Genomic DNA, 23,107 nt, shown 5'->3' with positions numbered 1-23,107 from the left:
CAGGCCTTTCCTGACATTGTAGAAGAAACCCCTTCCCAGAGCAATTAAATAACCAAAATGCCTATTGTAAAAAAAACTGTACTGCTCAGGGTGATAGAACAGCTAGAGAATAGAGAACAAAAAATTTCGGAGAAACCATAAAGCAAAAATTTTTGGCAAACTTCTATAAATGAACAAAGACCAAAATTAAAAATATGAATAAATGGTATTCTCATTGAAGGTCTTGTAGACACAGGTGTGATCATAACAATAATTGCACCAGAATCTTGGCATCCAAATTAGCCTCTTCAGAAGGTAAATGTTCAGTTGTTAGGGACTGGAACATTATCTCAAGTGAAACAGAGCACAAACTGGGTTGAATGTATAGGGCCAGAAATCCAGGTGGTGGTGGCACACGCCTGTAATCCCAGCACTCGGGAGGCAGAGGCAGGTGGATCTTTGTGAGTTCGAGGCCAGCCTGGTCTACAGAGCTAGTCCAGGACAGGCTCCAAAGCTACAGAGAAACCCTGTCTCAAAAAAACCAAAAAAAAAAAAAAAAAAAAAAAAGGACCAGAAGGACAGAGATGAAAATTAAATCCATATGTGGCTAATATAGCTATGAATCTATGGGGCTGTGATTTGTTACAGAAATGGAATACCCAGATTAACATTCCTCCAATCTCAGAAACAAACCATAAACTAACATGTTTCCGGGAAAAATATTAGAAGATATTATAAAGAACAGTCACTGACCTTCCAGATTGTACAAGAACAGAGCACAACAACTGTTGATCTTTCAAAGACACCAATAGCTCTATCTTTAAAATGATTAACAGTCATGCCTGTATGGGTTCAACAATGGCCTTTAACAACAGAGAAACTCCAGGCTTTAGAAGAGGTGGTACATGAGCAGATAAATACTCAGCATATTGAAGAAGCAACCAGCCCTTGGAATTCTCCTGTATTTGTTATTAAAAAGAAATCTGGCAAGTGGAGAATGGTAACAGACCTAAGACCAATTAACAAGATAATTTAGCCAATGGGCTCTCTACAATCTGGAATACCTTTGCCTACGTTGTTACCTAAAGGATGGTCTCTTATAATAATCGATTTAAAAGACTGTTTCTTTTCAATACCCTTACAAGAAAAAGACAGAGAAATATTTGCTTTCACGGTGCCTACTTATAATAATTCTCAGCCTGTTAAGAGATATCAGTGGAGGGGTCTCCCACAGGGAATGTTAAATAGACCAACCCTGTGCCAATATTTTGTATGAAAGCCATTGGAAGTAATAGGTGGTGATATTTTATTTGTGTGTTAATAAAAAATGTTTGCCTGGAAATCAGAGGACATAGATAGCCAGCCATAAACAAAAGTCAGGTGGTGGTAGCACATGCCCTTAATCTGATCACATGGCAGGCAGTCCCTGTGTGTTCAAGGACATAGCTAAGCATGGTGACACACGCCTTTAATCCCAGTACCAACGATAGAGACCTGGAGGTCTGTACAAACAGGCAGTGATAAGGAAGTGAGGTGGCTGGGCTAAGAGCCAATGAGAAGGCAGAACAGCAAGGTAATAAAGGCACAGGTTAGACAGGAAGAAGCTGGTTCTCTTGGTAAGCTACAGTGGCGTGGTGAGCTAAGGTTAGCTGGTGGCTATTCCTATTTCTCTGATCTTTACGGCTTTCACCCCTGTATTTGCTCTGTGTTTCTCATTTAATAAGACTTTAGAAATTCATCTAGAGTAATATATAAACAATTTTCTAAATCTATAATCTATCATTACATGGACAATATTTTACTAGCTGATTCAAATGCAGATACTTTGGAAAGAATGTTTGAAGAAGTAAAGAAAATTTTGCCTTGCTGGAGATTACAAATTGCTCCTGAAAAGATACAAAGAGGAGATTCTATTAATTATTTAGGATATAAAATAGGTTTACAAAAGTTAGACCCCCAAAGTTGCAAATTATGAGAGATCAATTACAGACTCTTAATGACTTTCAAAGATTATTCAGAGACATTTCTCATCTACACACTATTGTTGGGGTAAAAAAATGATGAACCGAGTAATTTGTTCAAAACCTTAGATAGTGACAAGGACTTAAATAGTCCAAGAGAATTATCACCTGAAGCTGAGAGAGAATTGGCTTTGGTGGAAAAGAAAATACAGGATGCACATGTGCATCATGTGGATCCAAAGCTTGATTGCATTTTGGTTATTTTACCTTCTAGGCATTCTCCTACAGGAATATTAATGCAGAGGGAAGATATTATATTGGAATGGATATTTCCACCAAATAAACAGAGTAAAAAAATTAAAAACTTATGTGGAAAAGAACTCTGAGTTGATTTTAAAAGGAAAATTAAGACTTCATCAATTAGCAGGAATAGACCCAGCAGAAATGGTCATACCTTTAACTAAGAAGGACATTGACAAATTATGGGCAGAAAGTGAACCTTGGCAAAGAGCTTGCAGTAATTTTTTGGGAGAGATTAACAACAAATATCCCAAAAGTGATAGAATTCAACTTATAAAGAGAGCTGATTGGATCCTGCCTGTCATTGTATGGGAAACGCCATTATCTGGAGCCACTACATTTTATACAAATGCAAACAAGGAAAGGTAGGATACAAATCAGAAAATTTAAATAAAGTGGTTCAAAGTCCTTATAATTTTGTCCAAAATTTGGAATTATATGCCATTTTGATGATATTAATGAATTTTTTGGAACCCCTCAACATAGTTACTGAGAGAGTGGTCTTACATATTGAAACTCCTGAATTTATCCCTGATGAGTAAGAATTAGCTTCATTATTTATTCAGTTACAAGAAATAATCAGGTAGGGTGGTGGTGGTGGTGGTGGTGGTGGCGGCGGTGGCGGCGGCGCAGGCGCAGGCGCACACCTTTAATCCCAGCACTCGAGAGGCAGAGCCAGGTGGATCTCTGTGAGTTCGAGGCCAGCATGGGCTATAGAGCGAGATCCAGGACAGACACCAAAACTACACAGAGAAACCATGTTTCAAAAAAAAAAAAAAGAAAGAAAGAAAGAAAAAAATAATCAGGAATAGGAATCATCCCTTATATATAACTCACATCCCATTCCCATATGGGTCTGCTAGGCCCTTTAGCACAAGGTAATGACTACATTGATAAACTATTGATAGGAAGTGTGTTGGAGAATTTCATAAAAAACATTTTATCAATAGTAAAGGTTTAAAAAAGGAAGTTTCCATAACATGGCAACAAGCCAAGAAAATTATAAGGAAATGTCCTACTTATTCCTTTTATAACCAGACTCCACTACCAGCAGGATGTAACCCAAAGGGTATTCAGAGGAATGAAATCTGGCAGATGGATGTGTTTCACTTTGCAGAATTTGGAAAATTGAAATATGTACACCACACCATTGATACTTATTCAGGATTTCAATGGGCAATGGCTCTGAGTTCAGAAAAGGCTGGTTCTGTGATCATGCATTTGCTAGAAGTTATGGCCATCATGAGTATACCTGCACAAATTAAAACTGAAAATGCTCCATTATATGTCTCCCTTAAAATGAAACTGTTTTGCTTATTACAATATAAAGCATATTACAGGCATACCACACAATCTTACAGGCCAAGCAGTCATAGAAAGATCAAATCAAACTCTAAAGGATATGCTAAATAAACAGAAAGGGATAACAAAAACCCCCAGAAATAGATTACATAATGCTCTATTAACTTTGAATTTTCCCAATGCTAATAAGAAATGAACAATGGCTGTGGAGAGCCACTGGATAATAGAAAAAAACTACAGAATTAAATCAGCCTATATACTTTAAGCATGTGCTGACCTCATAATGGAAACCATTGGGGATGATGTTTTGCTTTTGTTTCTACAGGAGAAGATAAGCTGTGGATACCATCAAAATTGATAAAGGTTCGATTTGAACAAGAGAGACCTCTTAATTAGAAGAGGTGATAGTTCATCAACCAGCATGACCATCCAATTTAAATTAACTTATTCCACTAACAAATGCTTTTCATTTAATCAGATATAACTTGCCAAAAGGGAACCTCCCCAAAGTTAGGGTTGGGGAGGGGTTTTTGTTTTTGTCTTTCATGAGAATGAAGGATAAGGAATCTGAAGAACCCTGAACAAAAGAGACATCTGAAGAAAAAGGACAAAGCATCCAGAAAAAATGTCCCAAGAAAAAGAGTAAATTGGCTTATTGGTATATCACATATCTAACAGGATAAAACTTCCTAAGTCTTCCTAAATGTTGGTTTCTGCTGTTCCCTACAGACACATAACACAAATGGTCTTTATGTAGTCCCAGTTCAATTAAAAATTAAAGCTGGCTTTGGAGTTGGAGCGTGGCTCTCTCCTTCTCTAAAACCCAGCATGCTTGTTAATAGAAAATCCAAAATCTCTGTATCATTTCAGAAGAGCCACCTGATATGGGACAGAAGAAAAACCAAAATTAAGGAAATTAAGGGACTATTCTATTGTCACCAATCTCAATTCTTTAGTTTTATTTTGACTCTTTAAAACTTTTCTTAAGGTATCAATTTTATATCAAAATTTATAAGATATATATATATATACATATATATATATTTCAAACTTTTGTCATGATGTTAATGGTCATATAGAGTACTAATTTTAGTAAAAAGGCTTCATATAGCTTTCTGTACATGATTTTGGGTTTGAGTCTCAGTTTTCTGTGGGTAACTGTGACCATGCCTAACAATGACTTTGAAGTCTACAAAAAGATGATGGAACCCCACAATGATGATTCAGTCAGGACAATGACAACATCACTAAGCTGACAAACACTACCCAAAGATCAACTTTGGACTACAAACTGCTCAGGACACTATGGAGATGGCTAGCTGAGATTATCCAGCCTCACAGACTACTTGAACTAGGACTTGAGACAAATCCTGTACTTTGCCATTATGCAGAGATTGGACAACAAATATACAGCTACCTTACACAGGACTTGAAAATTAACCCAAAATTTTTCTTTTCAGGATCCCATAAAGATGCCTTTGCCTCCAGACAGCAGGAAGTCATTTTAAGAACACGACACCCACATTCCCAATTGGTAGGGTTGTTGGTTTTTGGTCATTCAATGGGTTATGGATAATTGTCATTGTTTAGGATGATGGTTGGTTACAAGTTGTTATTATTAATGGTCAGGAAAAAGACTAAACAAAGGAGTTTAGATTCAGGGTTCTTGTTTAAAAAAACAAAGAAAAAGAAAAAAGAAAATAAGAAGTAGATTATTGAATCTACTCTTAAAAAAATATAGAAATGAGCCGGGCGGTGGTGGCGCACGCCTTTAATCCCAGCACTCAGGGAGGCAGAGGCAGGCGGATCTTTGTGAGTTCGAGGCCAGCCTGGTCTACAGAGTGAGACCCAGGAAAGGTACAAAGCTATACAGAGAAACCCTGTCTTGAAAAAAAAATAGAAATAATAGGATAAAAGGGTAGATTATTGAATCTACTCTGAAGAGAAATAAAAGAATATAGATACGATTAGATAAAAGGTAGATTATTGAATCTCCTCTAAAAAAGATATAGAAATAATAGACTAAAGGGTAGATTATTGAATCTACTCTGAAAAGAAAAAAGAGGAAATATGGATATGATAAGATAAAAAGGTAGATTATTTAATCTACTTTTTGAAAATAACTACTTGTTTTAAATATTTTACATTGGATTAGATTTTTGTATATTGTATACAAATTATGTATATTGATACAAATTTGAGATTGATTTTGTTATAAAACACTGTACATATATTTCTAATCTTTTTCAATGTATTGTATCTATACAATTTATTTAACAATGTAATGCAAATTGCTAGTTATTGAAAGTTATTACCAACTAATTAGGATATAAGAAATGCAAGTTAAGATGGGCGGTGGTGGCGCACACCTTTAATCCCAGCACTGGGAGGCAGAGGTAGGTGGATCTTTGTGAGTTCGAGGCCAGCCTGGTCTACAGAGCGAGATCCAGGAAAGACGCAAAACTACACAGAGAAACCCTGTCTCAAAAAACCAAAAACCAAAAAATAAAAGAAAAGAAATGCAAGTTAATAGTCATTACAATCAAATGTGTAGTCATATTAGGTACATTTTCAAGGTCAAACAGACATATTTTAGATAGACAAGTCATCTTCAAACACTTCAGAGATCTATAGAATATGGCATTTAAGATGTTTTAATAACATAGTTTTTATGACAATGAGACAGACATGTCAGCTCCTGGCAGTACCAATCTACTTTAGAGAAGATGATGGGCATCAAAGAAACTCCTTATGGAGTTTACTTTCTTTGTGGCAAGTTAGCCACTGGGCAAGAAAATGCCCTTGTCTTGACTGCTGACAGTATGCTGTCCAAAATGGACAAGCAGGGCACAAAACAAAGGACTGCCTAACTTTGCCTAGACAAGGTAGGAAGGCCCTTCAGAAAATCCTGCTTCACAGAAGAGTCTGTCAGATATGCTAGGCCTGTAGGCCAAAGATGGATGCCCCAATGTTGGAGAAAAATCTTGTGTGACTGTCCAGGCAGCCAGTTGTTTCTATCATCACTCACATTTTTTTGGAATTTGCTTGCCTGCACTTCCTGTTTACTTAGGTAATATTATTTCCTTCTCAGGTCTCTGAGGGAGTTGAAGATTAGATAGTAATAGTTTTCCTTGTTAACTAATTCAGGAAAGAAACTCTGAAAGGTGTAAAGTGTATATAATTGAAAGACATCAAAAGATATTTTTCGGTTGGTAATACAAGTTAGGACAGAAAGTGAATTAGGTACAACCTTTTGGACTTACCAAAATAGGATAAATAATGGAGTATTTTCTCTATATCTGTCAAATGTTCATGGACTGGACATTGTTAATATAATTCTTGACTGTATATATTCTGTATACTTTTTGTATATAGTTTTTCTTATATTAGTTATAACCTATTATTTTAGACAAAAAAGGGGAAATGTGGTGATATATTGTGCACCCTAATAAACTTGCTTGGTGATCAGAGGACAGAGCCAGCCACTAAATTAGACATAGAGGCCAGACAGTGGTTGTACACACCCTTAATCCCATTACTGGGGAGGCAGAGATCTGTCTGGATCTCTATGAGTTCAAGGCCACACTGGGAACAGAGCCAGGCCATGGTGGCACACACCTTTAATCCCAGTACTGGGAAGCACACACACCTTTAATCCCAGGAAGTGATGGCAGTGAGGAGAAAGGTATATAAGGTGTGAGGAAACAGGAACTAAAGCAGTTCAGTTGAGACCCTTTTGGGTGAGGACTCAGAGGATTTCAGAGCATTCGTGGAGCTGGTGAGGTAAGAGGTGGAGGCTGTGGCTGGCTCTGTTTCTCTAATCTTTCAGCTTTTACCCCAATATCTGGCTCTAGTTTTTCTTTTTATTAAAAGACCATCTAAGATTGGAACAACATACACTGAATCTGATAGACGAGAAAGTAGGGAATAGCCTTGAACTCATTGGCACAGGAGAAGACTTTCTGAGTAGAAAAAACAATCTCACAGGCACTAAGATTGACATTTAATAAATGGGACCTCATAAAACTGAAAAGCTTCTATAAGGCAAAAGACACCATCATTTAGACAAAGCAACAGCCTACAGAATGGAAAAAGATTTTTACCAACTTCACATTCAATAGAGGAGTAATATCCAAAATATATAAAGAATTCAAGAAACTTGATATTAAAAAATCAATAATCTAATTTAAAAATGGGGGTATAGGTCTAAACAGAGAATTCTCAATAGAGGAAACTCAAATGGTTGAGAAACACTTAAATGTTCAACATCCTTAGCCATCAGGGAAATGCAAATCAAAACTACTTTGAGATTCCATCTTACACCTGTCCGAAGGGCTAAGATTGATAACACAAGTGATGTGGAGTACGGGAAACACTTTTCCATTACTGATGGGAGTGCAAACTTGTATAGCCACTATGGAAAGCAGTATGCTGGTTCCTCAGAAAGTTGAGAATTGATCTACTTCAAGATCCATCTATACCATTCTTGGGCATATACCCAAAGAATGCTTCATTCTACTACAAGGACACTTGCTTAACAATGTTCATTGCTGTTCTATTCATAATAACCAGAAACTGGAAACAACCTAGATGTCCCTCAACAGAAGAGTAGATAAAAAAAGGTGGTACATTTACACAATGGAGTATTACTCAGCTGTTACAAACAATAACATCATGAAATTTTCAGGCAAAGAGATGAGACTAGAAAAAATCGTGAATGAGGTAACCCAGACCCAGAATGATATATATGATATGTATTCACTTATATGTGGATATTAGCATTAAATAAATTATAACCAAGCTACAATTCATAGACCCAGAGAGGTTAGGAATAAGGGAAGGTATTAGGGGAAGACACATGGATCTTCCTGGGAGGGTAAATAGAATAGATTTTAAATAGACTGGGGGCAGGTGGACTGGAATGGGAGGATCTGGTGGGGAGGGGAAGGGATATGAGGTTGATGGAGGGAATTTGGGGAGAGACAGCTAGAGGGCTACTTGAGGTGTGGAAAATTAGTGCAGTGAAAACTTCCTAAAATATATGAAGGTTATCCTAATAAAGTTTCCAAATAATGAGGGAGATGGAGTTCTCACTGGCCATCTCTTGTCACCAAATGAAACTAAGTACTGGGACTGGGTTACATCCAATTGTATTGTTGGCCAAACAGGTTCCATGGAAACCCCCAAACAACCCAGACTTGCCAAGATGATAGGTTGCTTTAAAAACACTGACAACGAGGTCCTGTTGCTGAAGACAATACCTACACAACTTATTGAACATGGAGAAATTGAGCTGATGCCTACATAGAACTTCACCCCTACTGTCTAGTGTCTTTGGTATGGGAAGGTACTCTGCAGTCTACCAAAAGAGAAACGTAAACACCAACCCAGACACAAAACCTTTGATCTACAATACTTTGCCTGAAAAAATATGCTAGGGAAATGGTGGCACAAAGCTTGTGGGAACTGACAAATGTCTGATTTGACTTAAGGCTTACTCCATGAGCTGGAATGTAGTCAGAAATCTAGTAGAATCACTGAGGGGTAAACATTAGAATGAAATAGTTGTTTTCTGGAAGCACTTAGACCTTGAATAAATCATTATAGAAAACAATGATTGTTTTCTGTTATCTATAGAGTTGTTTTTATGAAGGAGCTTTACAGCCTTTGTATGACTTTAGTCACAGTACAGTCCTGTCAAACCTGCAATGTCATGTATTATTGAGTACTTCAAACAGTGCACAATAAGGACTAAAATTGCAGGGGTGTGATGTTTTCCTTCACAAAACATAGAGATTAGATCATGGGTTTTGGTATGAGGAACTTGTTTTATCCAAAAAACATTTTTTTTTTGTTTTTTGGTTTTTTTGAGACAGGGTTTCTCTGTGTAGTTTTGGTGTCTGTCCTGGATCTCACTCTGTAGCCCAGGCTGGCCTCAAACTCACAGAGATCCATCTGCCTCTGCCTCCTGAGTGCTGGGATTAAAGGTGTGTGCTAACCACTGCCCAGCCCAAAAAACAACTTTTGTGTAACAATCAATAAATATGTGTCTACATGGCTCTTTGGGGTTCAGTCCATCAGAGACTGTTCCTCCCTGCTGCCTCAGAGCCTGATTATATCCTGGAGTGACCCTCTTTCTTTGATCGTCCCTCATAACTCAGAATACCAAGAATAGAACCTGTACCCAATACTGCTTGGGTGATCAAGAACCAGAGACTAGATAGCCCAGAAACCTAAGGTAAAACCAAATACTACTTACTGATCTAAAAAAGAAGTATTGATAAAATGCTATAGATATTCTGCTATACTCATAGATCAGGGCCTTATTCAGTTATCATCAGAGAAGCTTCTCCTGCAGCAGATGGGAACAAATACAGAGACCTACAGCCAGATATTACACAAGGAAAAGGAAAGGGAGAGGGAGGGGAAGAGGGAGGGAGAGAGGGGAGAGGAAGAGGAAGAAAGACACCTTGGAACATACAGCTCTAAATGGGCGGCGCACGCCTTTAATCCCAGCACTCGGGAGGCAGAGCCAGGCGGATCTCTGTGAGTTCGAGGCCAGCCTGGGCTACCAAGTGAGTCCCAGGAAAGGCGCAAAGCTACACAGAGAAACCCTGTCTCGAAAAACCAAAAAAAAAAGAAAAAAAGAAAAAAAAGAAAAGCCTCCCCTCAGAGCTCAGGGAACCCTGTGGAAGCAGAGGCAGAAAGAGTATAAAAACCAGAGGGGTTGGAGGACACCAAGAAAATAAGGACCTCTAAATCAACTGAGCAAAGCTCATATGAACTCAGAGACTGAAGCAGCAATCACAGGGCCTCTATGTATGTATATTATAGCCTTCAGTTTAGTATTTTTATGGGACTCATGAATGTGTGAAAGAGTGATTTTCTGATTCTTATACCTTCTCTTGGGCTTTTTTCCTTCTGTTGGTTTATCCTGTCCAACTTTGATGTGATGGTTTTTGTTTTATTTTATTATATTTTATTTTGTTATGTTTTGTTGTTATCCCCTAGAAGCCTGTTCTTTTCTAATGAAAGACAGTAAGGGAGTGGATCCAGATGGCAGAGGAGGTGGAGAGGAACTTGGAGGAGTAGGAGGGGAAACTGTAAACAGGATATATTGTATGAAAAAAGAATCTATTTTCAATAAAAGGGAAAAATTAAAAAGAAATAAGTTTAAAAAATGAAGATGCTATGATGAAATCAATTACTTTGTAGGGTGTCCCCCAAAATACTGTGTCCTCCAATAAAATTTACCTGAGGATCAGAGGAGAAAGCCAGCCACTATAGTAAACATAGAAGTCAGGCAATGGTAGCACATGCCTTTAATTAATCCTATCACTTGGGAGGCAGGGATCTGTCTGGATCTCTGTGAGTTCAAGGCCACACTGGGAACAGAGCCAGTTGTGGTGGCAAACACCTTAAATTCCAACACTAGTTAACCATAGAGGTCTGGAGGTCTGTACAGCTAGGCAGGAAGAGGAAGTGAGGTAGCTGGGCTGAGAGAACAAATGAATTAGCAGAACAGAAAGGCATATAGGCATGGGTATATAGGAAGTAGGTCTCTTTGGAAGCTGAGGTGCCTGTGAGGTGAAGTTACCTATTCCTCTGATCTATCAGATTTTCACCCCTGTATCTGACTCTGGGTTTTTACTTATAAGACAGTTTAGCAATTTGTCTACAGTAACCTAAAAGATTACTTAATTTTTATTTTTGTTTGTTTGTTTGTTTGTTTTTGAGACATAGTGTCACCCTAGCCATCCTGGAACCATGTAGACCAAACTGGCCTCAAACTCACCTGTCTCTGCCTCCTGAGGGAGGATTGCCATGAGTTTGAGGTCAGCTTGGGATAGAGTGCTTTGTAGTCTTCCTGTCTCATGAAACAAGGAAGTAAAAGACAAAAAAGAAAAAAAAAAACAGAGCAGGAACTTAACACACATGCAGGTACATATAATTACTGTGGTAAAATTTTCAGGAAGGCTAAAGCAAAATCTACTTAAAATGTTTTTCTATAGGGGATTGAGATAGCTGTTCTCCAGATTGTGCAGCAAATGCTTTTACCTGCTGAGCCACCTCACTGCCCCTTTTCCATTTTTTTAAATTAATTTTTTGTAAAGAGTCTCAGTGTTGGTCAAGTTGGTCTCTATGTCCTGAACTGAGGTGACCCTTCCATCATAGTCATTTGAGTAGCTGGGACCTACAGGTATGCACCATCACACTCAGCTAATTCCGTGCCCTTTAAGTACAACTCTGCTACCATACTATCTTGTGGGATATATTCTAAGGATAAAGATAACTGGCTTTCTTCTTAGCATATTTAACATGGATAATGGTCCAGATGAGGTGAGCATGAAGCTATTTTGGATATATGTTAAGACAGATTTTATCTGGTAGAACCAATGAGTAAACATCAATGCTATCAGAAACTAGAATTTTCACTGTGGAATGAGGGAAGGTGTGAAAGAATTATAACACGAGATTATGGCTGAAGGTTTCAGCATGAACTTGTGATTTTTTAATATATATGGGTATATATATATGTATATATATATATATGTATATATATATATATATTTCTAAGGTTTATCTATTAAAGGGGTCTAGAAATAGTGATATCCTACTCACAGTGAGCACATCTTTCACACAGATCTTGATTTCTTAATATATTCAATAAACACACAAACAAATACCATTCTCTAGTTAAAAAAAAGGCTGATCCTTAGTCAAGGGCAAGAAAGTATACTGTTATAACAGGGAGGAAGCATGATGGAATGTCCCGAACTTTCATGGCTCCTTTCTAAAAGGTTCAATTGGATGAAGGATGCTCAATTTGTTCTAAATGTGGTTGTTTGGGGGCTGTTCTTGTGTTACTTTCCCATGTCCACATAGACATGAAAGAAGTCACAAGTTCATACCAAAAACTCTCTCATTAATTAATCTACCCCCTTTGAATAATCAACTCAATGAGCCTTACCATAAATAGTGAGCTCTTCAGCCTGCCCCTGCCATTGGCCCACCAAACACCTCATCCTAGCTCCCAGAACATTTCTGTCTTTGGGGGCCATCTGAGCTGGGCCATTCATTTCTGCTGCTATCTCCTGGTGTGATTGTGATCACATCACATACCTAGGACGAGGGTCTCAATCTGAGAGTCAGAAAAAGGCTCTCAGGAACTTGTATTGGGCAGGGAGCAGTGAGTGGATTATTGCCACTTGGGTGTACATGTGGCTCAGCATGGCATAGTGCCAGTGTTCCAATCCCTGATGAGGGTCCTTAGAGTTTAGTCTGCTGGTGTATGGAGAGGCATACCAAATTCAGGGCAAAGACAGGGTCTGCATCCTGTGGTCACTCAGTCCCAGCCTCCTTTTATATCCCCCCTATTTCTCATCCCAGCAGCATTTGTCACCTCTTGTCTTCCCTCATCTGCCATCCTTGCCCTGACACAGCTCCTCAAGGCTGAACACTGAATGAAAAAAAGAAATAAAAAAGGAAAGGAAATGAACATGAGTGCTCCTAGGTATTGTGAAGGAGAAAGTTTATTATATATATGTAGGAGAACATAGCTAGAGGTAGGGGCATCTGGAAGAATTCTGAGTGGACATGTCCCTGAGCCCTGTGAGGAGGGGGGGGAGGTACAGGGGAAAGAGGAGAACCAGGTGCAGTAGCTAGGAGGCCCAAAGGTACAAAGAGGGGAGGTAACCAAAATGGTTGGATTATACAGAGAAGAGTAGCCCAGCCCTCTGGGCTGGAGAGTTCAGGGTAGGAGTTAGGGTATGCCAGCCAGGAGGGCCTGGTAAAAGGTAGGGACTGAGGAATGCTGAGAGAAGCTGGAGGCCAAGTCTGCTTTGATATGTTAAATAGGCATCGCAACCATTTGTCCCAGCTTGAAACCTAACAAACACTACCTATCTGTCCCCATTCCTTTGTACACACAACTTGTGGAATGAGAGGTTCCTGAGGACTCTTTGGCCTATCATACAGTGGCAATAACTTACATATTAAGAACTCCAGAGAGAGGCACCACCTTGATCCTGTAGTGGCAGCACTGATGGTCCCTCTCTTCTGGAGGCCTGGCCTTGATTTGACTTGTGCTTGGCACCACTTCCTGCCCATGCCTTTGCCTCTGGCTCCCTTCTAAACTCTCTGGTTAATGAAGCTGGCTCCTTGAGGCTCAGACTTTTTTCTTTTTTAGTCCCTTTCTCTGGGTAGCCACCTCAATTATCCTTCCAGTATCTAGGACTCCTTCTCTACAGAAAATTCCTGGGTATAGCAGTATGTTTACATGAGCTTAAAGATAAAGCTAAACCTGGGTTCAAATTGTTGCTCATCCACTTCCTACATTTGTCAGTCAGATGAGAATGAAACAAGAATAGTGCTTTGCATAGAAAAGGTTCATAACAATCCAATAGCTAACTATCAAAAGGAGTTATCTTCTTGCTTTTATGGATCAGCTTTTCCATTACAGGGTCCCTAATTTATATTTTGAGGGCTCTTCACTCATTTCCATGTCCAATCTTATCTCCCCTGTCCCTGACCTCCCACATATGCCACCCCAGCCTCCCAAGGCAATCAGGTATCAACTGGACCCCTTTCAGGACTCCTTCCTACACTTTTTTCTGTTTCAGCCGTAGCCGGATTCCTGAGGAACCCTGTTTAGTTTTTAGCTCTATAGGTAGCTACACAGCAAAACCTGCCAATTGTCCCATTACATAAACTCATCTAAACACCACTGTCTCATCTCTGGCCAAAGCGAGCATCTCGCAGGCTTCTGGCACTCTGAAATGAGGAACATGTCCATGGTTTGTTTCTGCCTTTAGAAACTTTAAATGTCTTTGGATGCAAGTCTGAAACACTCCTTGTCTGAGTCCTCATGCCTTTCTCCTTTACTATCTCCAAGGGAGCCACACTCTTTCTGGTTCAAATGTTTCCTGTAGTGGACAGTGGCCATCTGCATCCACCAGGACATCCATTTACTTTTCCTCCCTGGTACAGCTCACATGTGCCCAGGAAAGCAGACCAAGACTGCTTTAACAGATAATCAACAACTCCTTTTTCCCACATGCCCAGCCCAAGTGATTACACAGGATTCAGTTCTGACCAATAAGAGACAGCATTTATTTGCTGGGGCATCTGAGATAGAAGCTATGGTACAGAGAGAAAGTGCTCCTTGCTGGCAGCAAATGAAGGGTTTTGATAAAGCTGCAGGCAGCCACCCTTTGATCCTTGGAAGTAGTAGTAAGGATGAAGCAGATCCTGGAGAATTCAGAGGGAAGCAGGAAAAAAGCTGCATGTTTGGTGAAATTGTTCATCCACTGCCAGTACTCCTGGGCTTTTTCAGTTTTGTAATCCAGTAGGTTTCCTGTGTTGTTAAACCAATTATTGGAAACCCAAAGCAGCCTAGCTTATTAATCGAGTTCATTTTGGTGAAAACTCTCACATGCAACTTTAGTGTTATATAATTTTCCAAATACATTCCCTGACTCAAAGTGAACAAGAACATTGGTAAGCTTATTATCTGAGCTGCCAGTCCATATATGTGCTCACAAGCAGGTCCCTGATGTGGTACCCCAGGTCTCAGAGAGAGACCTCAGGGTCTATCAGCTGCTCATCCCCTCAGGCCTCACATCAGTTTATCATTCCATTATGGGGATTCAAGATTTGTCCCACAAGGCCTAAGGCCCATGAAGATGGCCCTTGAACAAGAAAGGCAAGTGTAGCCCTGACAACATTCAGAGTGGCTTCCTTGGCAAGAGTGGAGGGGCAGGAGTAGTGTCCTGCAGGTGGCTATCTTCCAGCCTCAACTGCTCCCAGGGGGTCCTCCTCAAAGGAGCTAGTACTTACATGACCTTTAGCACCCAGGCATAGGTATAGTGAAAAGAAGAATCACTGTCTTCATCTTACATTTCTATCTCCTCCTTAGCACCCTGAGTTTCTTCTTAAGCAATGAAGGTGTGCAAAGTAAAAGCCCCTGTACACAGGTGGCAAAGGAAGCATCCGTGGGTGAGACCAAGGCAGAGTCCTAGTTGTGACACTGCTTTGTTGAGTCACCTGCTGTCCCTCATGGATGAGACCCACTTCCAGAGGAGCCAAGCAGATAGGGTGCCCCCGAGAAGAGCTATGTCATAAAGGCCCAGGATACTTGCTTGGCTACCAATTCACTTTTGGCTTCAGTTTGCTTACTGAACACAAGGTGGAACTGCAGGTGATGATAGCAGAAACTCCCACCTTGAGCTGGAAAAGGGGGAAGGAAACTTATTCAGGCCAGAGGAGTGGCCATCATTTAACAGACTCAATGGATGGGGACCAAAGTGGCACAGAAACTTGACTCAAGTCATACAATGGAGCTGGGGTATCTTTCTGACCCTCTAGCCCCTAACCTTGTCATTTATCAAGAGCACACTGGCTGCAGCAGCAGAGGGGCCCTCGATGGCTACCACTTGGCTTCCTATGGAGATTTGCCAAGGGCTATGCCAGACACACTAGAGGGCAGGTGACAGGGACTAGCGGCTTCCTGAGGGAGTCATTTGAGGGTGTATGCTGAGTGGGCTAAATGGGAATGGTAAGGCCCATCCCTCAAAACAGCACACTCTTTCTCCTACAGAGGCACTTCTACGGCTGGCTAGACTTGGACTCTGGCTGTCCCAAGCCATTGCTAGGTGTCTCTACAGTGCAGTCTCAACTGTCCTGTGGGAGGCAGAAGAGAACTCAGGCCAAGTACTTTGAGTAGTGCCTAGCACCTAGCAAGAGCTGGGTACATACCAGCTATTATTATCACTATGAGCCAAACTGCGACATGAGAACACATTTAATGCAACATGCAGCTGTGGCCTGACCTGGGATTTCTCCCCCCCAATCCCAGAATGCTATTTGGAGAACCCTTTTTCCATAGCTTCAGTTACTTCAGGGTGTAGAAAGCGGCTGGCCAAACGTTCGATGTCATCCAGTGTTAAGCGGCTCAGGGACCTGTCATAATCCTGAGGAGAGAAGACCAGGTGGGTTTAGGGGGTACTATCTGGAAGGGGTATGCTGTAATAGGGCTGGGGCTAGAAGCATTGACTGGAGGTCCAGCATTACTCTTCTCACCTTCTGTAGTTGTTCCAGGACCCTGCTGGCATCTGCTACACTGAAGTGACGGGCCAGGACTTTGGAGATCAGCTGCCAAAGGGGTGGGGGAGGTGAGTCGACCCGTCTGTGGGTAGACCCTTCTTCCAGTAGCACCTTCTCCAAAGGTTTAACGACTAGGTTGAGCTTAGAATTGGGCCCAATGTTGTAATCTGACAGTCGTTTCTCATCTGCCAAAGAGAGATTGGTGGGGTTCCTTCCTCACTGCTGTGGGGGTGGCCGGAGAGCAATTCTGCCACAGCCAGCCAGAGTGAAACACTGCAGCATCTGGCTATGGGGTGGTGGGGTGGTAGTGGCTCAGCTACTTTTCCGAGGCCCAGTGGCAGCCAGTGCCCTAATCCATTACGCTGGCCTGTACATCCCGTCCCCCAACTTCCAACTTCCTGTGGGGCTCCCTAGGCGGCTCCTTTCCCTGGTTACCTGCTAGGGCCTTGCCCTTGAACAGCAGACGTTGCTGGCGCACAGGGACATTCAGCTTATCCGAGACAAGGTGCTTCAGTGTAGACACTAGCTCGTCCTCCGGCACCTGATCCGGCCGAGGTGGAGAGGCAAGGGCTTAGCCCGAATTCCCTGGGCGAGGAAGCCCTCGTGCCCTTTCTTGAGGTCAGCTCTCCCGGCTTACCCCACCCGCCATTGGCCCCCAGCGGCAGGAGTCTGTGAGTGAAGCAGTATATAGGGTGACCTTACCTGTAGGCTGCACTCCCGGCCCTGGAGCGCCTTCACGGTCAGCTGCATGGTGTCCACAGCCGCGTCCACTAGGGCCAATGCAAACCCCAATGATCCCCTGCCGCGCGCCGCCGCCCTGGGCGCGCGCCGGAACCGCCCGCCGCCGCCGGAAACAGTGAAAGGGGCACGCCTGCCGCGTGGCTCCCGCCGTCCCTCAGTCCCGCCTCCGGGCCTTCGCGCCTGCCGGAACCTGGGGTAGAGTCCTCCACCCCCAGCCTACAGTGAACCACCAGCGGCTGTGGTGCAAGGAAGCAAGGAACCTGTGGGGCCAGGCTTGCTTCACTTGGGAGCTGTAGCTTGAAATGAAGGACCAGGATGTCAGCTTCATGCAAGGCCTGGCCTGCACTAATTCTTATGCTCTTGGTGGACCCAGTTAGTGCAAACACGCGGTGGTGTCTCTCAGATACAGAAATGGTCTATTCCTACCTGCTATCATAGCCCGATCGTTGGCTTTCTGCTTCTTTCTAATCTGGCTGCAAAAATATCCTGACTGAGGCTCCGAAGGCCTCCATCTCCTCACTCATTATAGAACAGAGGCCTGCCCTGTTGGGGAGGGCTGATAGAGAAAAGCCTTTGCAGATATGGGGATACAGCTCAAAGGTACAACACTTGTCTACCATGTTCAAAACAGGAGTGAGAACACAGTGGGCTCTGCAGGGTCACCAAGCCTGTTCACCATCCTGGCCCATACCAGTCCAGACACACTCTACCTATCCCCATCCATAGGCTCCAAGGGACAAACACTGGAAGGGACCCAAGCTTGCTTTTGTCTTTTATTGAAATATATTTATAACTCAGCGTGGCCTCTTTGGCACTGAAAGCTGGGGAAAAAAGAGTTAAAAAAAAGCCTGGATTTGTTTGAGTGCATAGTGAATGAGAACTAAAGGCCTTTGGTACATAAGAACTGTGGGGACAGTGGATGGAGTATGGGGGCTGGGGTTATAAAACTTGATCCAGAGTCCTCAGGGAACAGGAAACAAGCTGCTGTAGATGAACTGGCCAATAACCAAAGCCAGCATCTCAGAGGTACCACTCAGTGCCACAATGAAGGGGGCCTGAGAGGCATAGTCTGCTTGAAGGCGGCGCAGAGACAGCTGCAGCATGGCTAAGGCTAGCAGGCTGTTTTGCACCCCTACCTCAATGCTGACTGTCCGCCTCTGGGCCACTGGCAGCTTCAGGCACATGGCCAGGCTATAGCCTACCAAAAGGCCAACCAGGGGCACTGTGAAGCCCACCAATATGATGGGTAACTTGACTCCCACTAAAATGAAGACCCCCATGTGGTAGGCTAGGAATAGGCCACCAAGGAGAAGTACAAAGCTGAAGGGCTTGATGATCTGTAGCAGCAGCTCTGAGAACTTGGGAAGCTTAGACTTGATCACCACACCTGCTGCTATGGGGATGGCAATGAACAGCAAAGTCCCCAGTATCTTGGAGATGGGCACGTGGAGTGTTTCATGGATGCTGAGAAGGTGGCTGTAGATGGCTGATGAAAGTGGCAAGAAACCTGTGGCAGCTACTGTTGAGATGAAAGTCATAGAGATGGCCAGGGTGACATCTCCTCCAAGGAGGAGACTGAAGAGGTAGCTCCCCCCACCGCCAGGTGATGAGCAGGTAATGATGAGGCCCAGAGCCAAGGCCTTGGGTAGCATGAAGACTTTGGCCATCAGGAAAGCATAGAAGGGCATGACCAGAAATTGGCCCAAGAGGCCCAACAGCATGGGTTGGGGGCTCTGTAGGAGCTCCTTCAAAACTTCAAGTTCCACTTTGCACCCAAATGAACACTTATTGACAAAGATAAGAGGCAGGAGCAGGTAGAGGATTGGGTTCTCTGAGAAGTGGCTCAAGTTGGGATTGAGGGTAGAAGGGATGTCTTCAGCAGGTGACACTTTGATGCAGAAATCCCTTCGTTCTTCAATCAACAAGGGTGGGGCCTCATGGAGGTCCATGAGCTGGAGGTGGAGTGGAGCCAGCCCAGCCAGACCTGAGTGGATGTTCACCACAAAGCCACCCCCACTGCCCCAGGTTATGGCACTCACATTCTTGATGGTCAGTACCTCTGTGTCCAGGGATATAACCCTCAGTGTGGGACTAGGGCCTGTCCCATTGGCCTGTCCTGAGTACTGGCTAGAGATCACAATGATACCCTCACTCTTTTCAGGGAACTCAAACTCTGTCACTGAGCCATCTCCAATGCTCAGATAGTGACCACTTGTTAGTGGCATGGTGTGGCCCAGAGCAGTACTGAGGTTGGCACTGGCCATCACTTGGGCCCCCCATGGCAGGCTGATGACCAGTAGGGCAGCTCCGAGCATACCTAGGAGACCTGTACAACCACCCTGTCCTCCCAGGCCAGGCAACTGCTGGGAGTTACTTCTGCTTCTCTTGACCACCATGGCACTCCAAAGGATAGTGTTCACAGGCCCCTTGTGTCTTAGGGGAATACCCTTGCTTGTGCTGTTGGAATGTCCTGAGAAGTATCCATGAGAAGGTCCTGGTCCTGTGTGGTCTTCCTTGATAGCAGGTCTTTTCCTGAAAAGAGAAGGGGCAAAGACAATAGCTAATGAAGAGGAAAAACTGCAAGCTCAGGAGCATGGGGCTCTCAGAGAACCTTTTACTTCTAGTTTGTGGATAGTGCTGGTCCTTGAATGTCATTCAGCCATCTCCTCCTCCAGCACAAGCTTCCTCAAGATTCTCAGCCCTCGAGATTACCTACATACAGGAAACCCCAATCAGTCTGCCAATTCTCTGGCCTACTATGGTGACCCTATAGAAATGTTCTAGCGCTGAGGGTTTTAGGAGAGCAATCTTTAATCTTGTCACCACTAGCCCATTCCACACTGGTTTCAAGATGCCGTGATAGCACTATAGGAATGAACTAAACTGCTTCCTGGAAGGACTAGGTATTGTGGCTCACTGCTGTCATCCCAGCACTTGGGAGGTGGAGGCAAGAGAATCAGGAGTCCAAGATCATCCTTCAGTTACATAGCCAGTTCCAGGGCAGTCTGGAGGACTTGATACTCCATTTCCAAACAAAGAAAATCAAATAAAACTGGCTTCCTGGAGGGAGACAAGAAAACTAGTCAGATGAGAACAAAGAGTACTGATTGGAGATGGGCATGGTGGTGCACACCTTTAAACCCAGCAGCACTCAGGAGGCAGAGGCAGGTGGATTTCTGTAAGTTCGAGGCCAGCCTGGACTACAATTGAGTTCCAGGACTACACAGAGAAACCCTGTCTCCAAAAATGAAGAAAAAAAGGGTGCTGATGGGAACACTGCCTTGGATCTATCCAGGTCTTTTTTTTTTCTTTTTTTTTTTTTTCTTTCTTTCTTTCTTTCTTTCTTTCTTTCTTTCTTTCTTTCTTTCTTTCTTTCTTTCTTTCTTTCTTTCTTTCTATCTATCCAGGTCTTTTTTTTTTCTTTTTTTTTTTTTTTTTTCTTTCTTTCTTTCTTTCTTTCTTTCTTTCTTTCTTTCTTTCTTTCTTTCTTTCTTTCTTTCTTTCATCCAGGTCTTTAAAGAATAGAACAGAGGCGTCTGAATGCCCATTGCCAGCTACAAAGTGGTGACAAAGTGACATGGGCAATATTTGACTTACTGAACCAAAGTCTGCAGGGGGTGATAACTGCTGCTGACATGGAGTTGGGTAAACCATTGCTGTGGCTACATGTCCTGTCCCACCTGCCCTATAATAATGAGATAGGAGTCCTTGTGGGAGGTACATCCCTACTTCTCAGGGAAGTTACAGTAGTACTGGGTTAGATATCCACTGGGCAAACTTCTCTTGTTAGAGCTCCCCAGTCCCAGAACTTGAGCTCTCATAGCTGCTGCTATATCTGACAACCTCTGCTCAGAGTCTTCTGGCACATATTCCCCTTCCAGGGTCCCTGTATGTAGGCCTGGATGGCCTAGTGGCCTGCAATTCACTATGTAGAGTAGGCTGGCCTTAACTCACAGAGATCTGCCTGTCTCTGTCTCTTTAAGTGCTGGGATTAAAAGGTGTAGGCTACCACATTCAGCCCTACCAGAGTCTTTTTGTTGTTGTTGTTGAGACAGGGCCTCACTGTATAGCCTTAGCTGGCCTGGAATTCACCATCTAGACTGGGCTGGAACTCAGAGATCTACATACCTCTGCCTCCCAAATGCTGGGCTAAAAGTGTGAGACACCTACCAGAAATTTAAACTTACAGTGGAACCTGAGTATTTCTAAGGGTGGAGTAACTTGGGGTGAAAGGAGTGGTCTGCCTCCTTCCATTTCTCAACTGGATAGTTATCACCCTAGTATCATTTGCTAGAACTGGGGCAACTAGATGGAAGTGGACACAGCAGGTTTTATATTATAGCTTGCCAGGTACCTTTAAGCTCTCTGGATCCTGATCATTTTTTGGCCCCAGACCTCCATCTATATGGCCTTTGCTGACTTACAGTTTGGGTCACTTACCCTGGGGGCTCTGGTTCAGCCTTGTGTCTCATCGATGAAGAGGGAGGCAGGAAAACCAGAGTAGGGTAACAAGTCCAGTGGAGAGGAAAAGATGTAGGCATCAGAGTGGTGTGAATCAGTTAAGGGAGAAGCTAAGGGCCATCCACCCATACCCCATCCTTCCAGTAGGACTGGTGGACCTGAGTCTCTGCAAGAGGGATTTGGCCCCTATCCTACACCTTTGCTGATAGAGGGGCTGGAAGAGTTGGGGTAAATACACTCCAAAGCTGAGGAAGCAATCCTGTCCCGAAGCTTTTTCCACAGCAGCGAAGTGTTGGGGGTTAGGATATCTAGCAGTGATGACCAGGTCTCCTCCGCACCTGGGAGTCCGAGGGTTGTCAGGTGGTTGGAGAAGTTAGGACGGGCTCACAATCCCGCGGTCAGTCTTGGGTTGAGGAGAGCCTCCACGTCACTCTCGTGCCTGCAAGGCCTCACACTGGGCCTGGCCCGAGCAGGTGATCGCGGACTGCAGACGGAACCATAAGTCACCTCCCATCCTCCCCTTCCCGGTCGAAGTCTCTCACCTGCTTCCGCGGCCACAGAGCTCCGCACAAGCGGCAGCTGGGCCGGCAGATGCGGGAGAGAGCGGCCCGCCCGGGCCTCGGCCCGCCCCCACAGGCTCCGCCCCACCGAGGCTCCACCCGTGTGCTAGGACTCCGCCCTCTCATGGAGGCCCTCTCCTCTGGAAGGCGTGTTTTGGGTTCCTACAGGATATGACGTTTCTGAGAGCGACGAGCTGGCCCTACCATGTGAGACGTGACTTCCTGAGTCAGCGCTTTTGGCGTGCCGCATAATAAGTACATTGTTGTGGGGTCACCCCCTGGGAAGAAAAGTGGGTGGTGGGAAGGTGTAGAAAGGATATCAGAAGACAGTAAACAAATATTGAATTAAAGGTGTTGTGGGGATTGAAGAGATGGCTCGGTGGTTAAGAGCACTTAACTACTTTTGCAGAGGACTCTTGTTCAATTTCCCATCACCCACTTAGCCACTCACAACCACCTGTAACTACAGTTCCGGAGGATTTGATACCCTCTTTTGGCCTCTGCTCATACTGGGTGCATATGGTGCACATACAAACATGCAGACAAACGTTCGTACACATAAAATAAAAATAAATCTTTAAAAAGAAAGGTGAGTTGTATGCAAGTGGTTCTGTTACTGCCATACCTGCTTCTGTGAAGCATACAAAAATAAACTTATTTTATTATTGTTTTATTTTCTTTCTTTCTCTCTCTCTCTCT

The 23,107-nt window shown here is 43.2% G+C and overlaps 2 protein-coding genes across 4 annotated transcripts; both read right to left on the bottom strand.

Annotated features, from left to right (window-relative positions):
* Window positions 1-14,630: 14,630 nt before the first annotated feature.
* Ubl4a (ubiquitin like 4A) lies at window positions 14,631-17,507 on the bottom strand. Its single transcript, XM_006992432.4, has 4 exons — window positions 17,349-17,507; window positions 17,082-17,187; window positions 16,623-16,831; window positions 14,631-16,513 (listed from the first exon to the last, which is right to left on the bottom strand). Exons 1-4 carry the CDS (start codon window positions 17,394-17,396, stop codon window positions 16,403-16,405), a joined length of 474 nt encoding a protein of 157 aa, XP_006992494.1. The 5' UTR covers window positions 17,397-17,507; the 3' UTR covers window positions 14,631-16,402.
* A 640-nt stretch (window positions 17,508-18,147) lies between these two features.
* Slc10a3 (solute carrier family 10 member 3) lies at window positions 18,148-22,550 on the bottom strand. 3 transcript variants are annotated; one of them, XM_015986110.3, is made up of 2 exons: window positions 22,187-22,550; window positions 18,148-19,919 (listed from the first exon to the last, which is right to left on the bottom strand). In XM_015986110.3, the coding sequence occupies exon 2, from the start codon at window positions 19,781-19,783 to the stop codon at window positions 18,350-18,352; it is 1,434 nt and encodes a 477-aa protein (XP_015841596.1). In that variant the 5' UTR covers window positions 19,784-19,919; window positions 22,187-22,550; the 3' UTR covers window positions 18,148-18,349. The 3 variants fall into 3 exon arrangements, with proteins under 3 accessions (XP_015841596.1, XP_015841595.1, XP_076418073.1); XM_015986109.3 differs by having other exon boundaries at window positions 22,391-22,495; XM_076561958.1 differs by having other exon boundaries at window positions 21,828-22,494.
* Between the last annotated feature and the right edge of the window lie 557 nt (window positions 22,551-23,107).

Source organism: Peromyscus maniculatus, chromosome X (assembly GCF_049852395.1).
Source record: "Peromyscus maniculatus bairdii isolate BWxNUB_F1_BW_parent chromosome X, HU_Pman_BW_mat_3.1, whole genome shotgun sequence".
In the NCBI taxonomy this organism is placed as follows: domain Eukaryota; kingdom Metazoa; phylum Chordata; class Mammalia; order Rodentia; family Cricetidae; genus Peromyscus; species Peromyscus maniculatus.
This window is presented reverse-complemented; position numbering and strand designations above follow the sequence as displayed.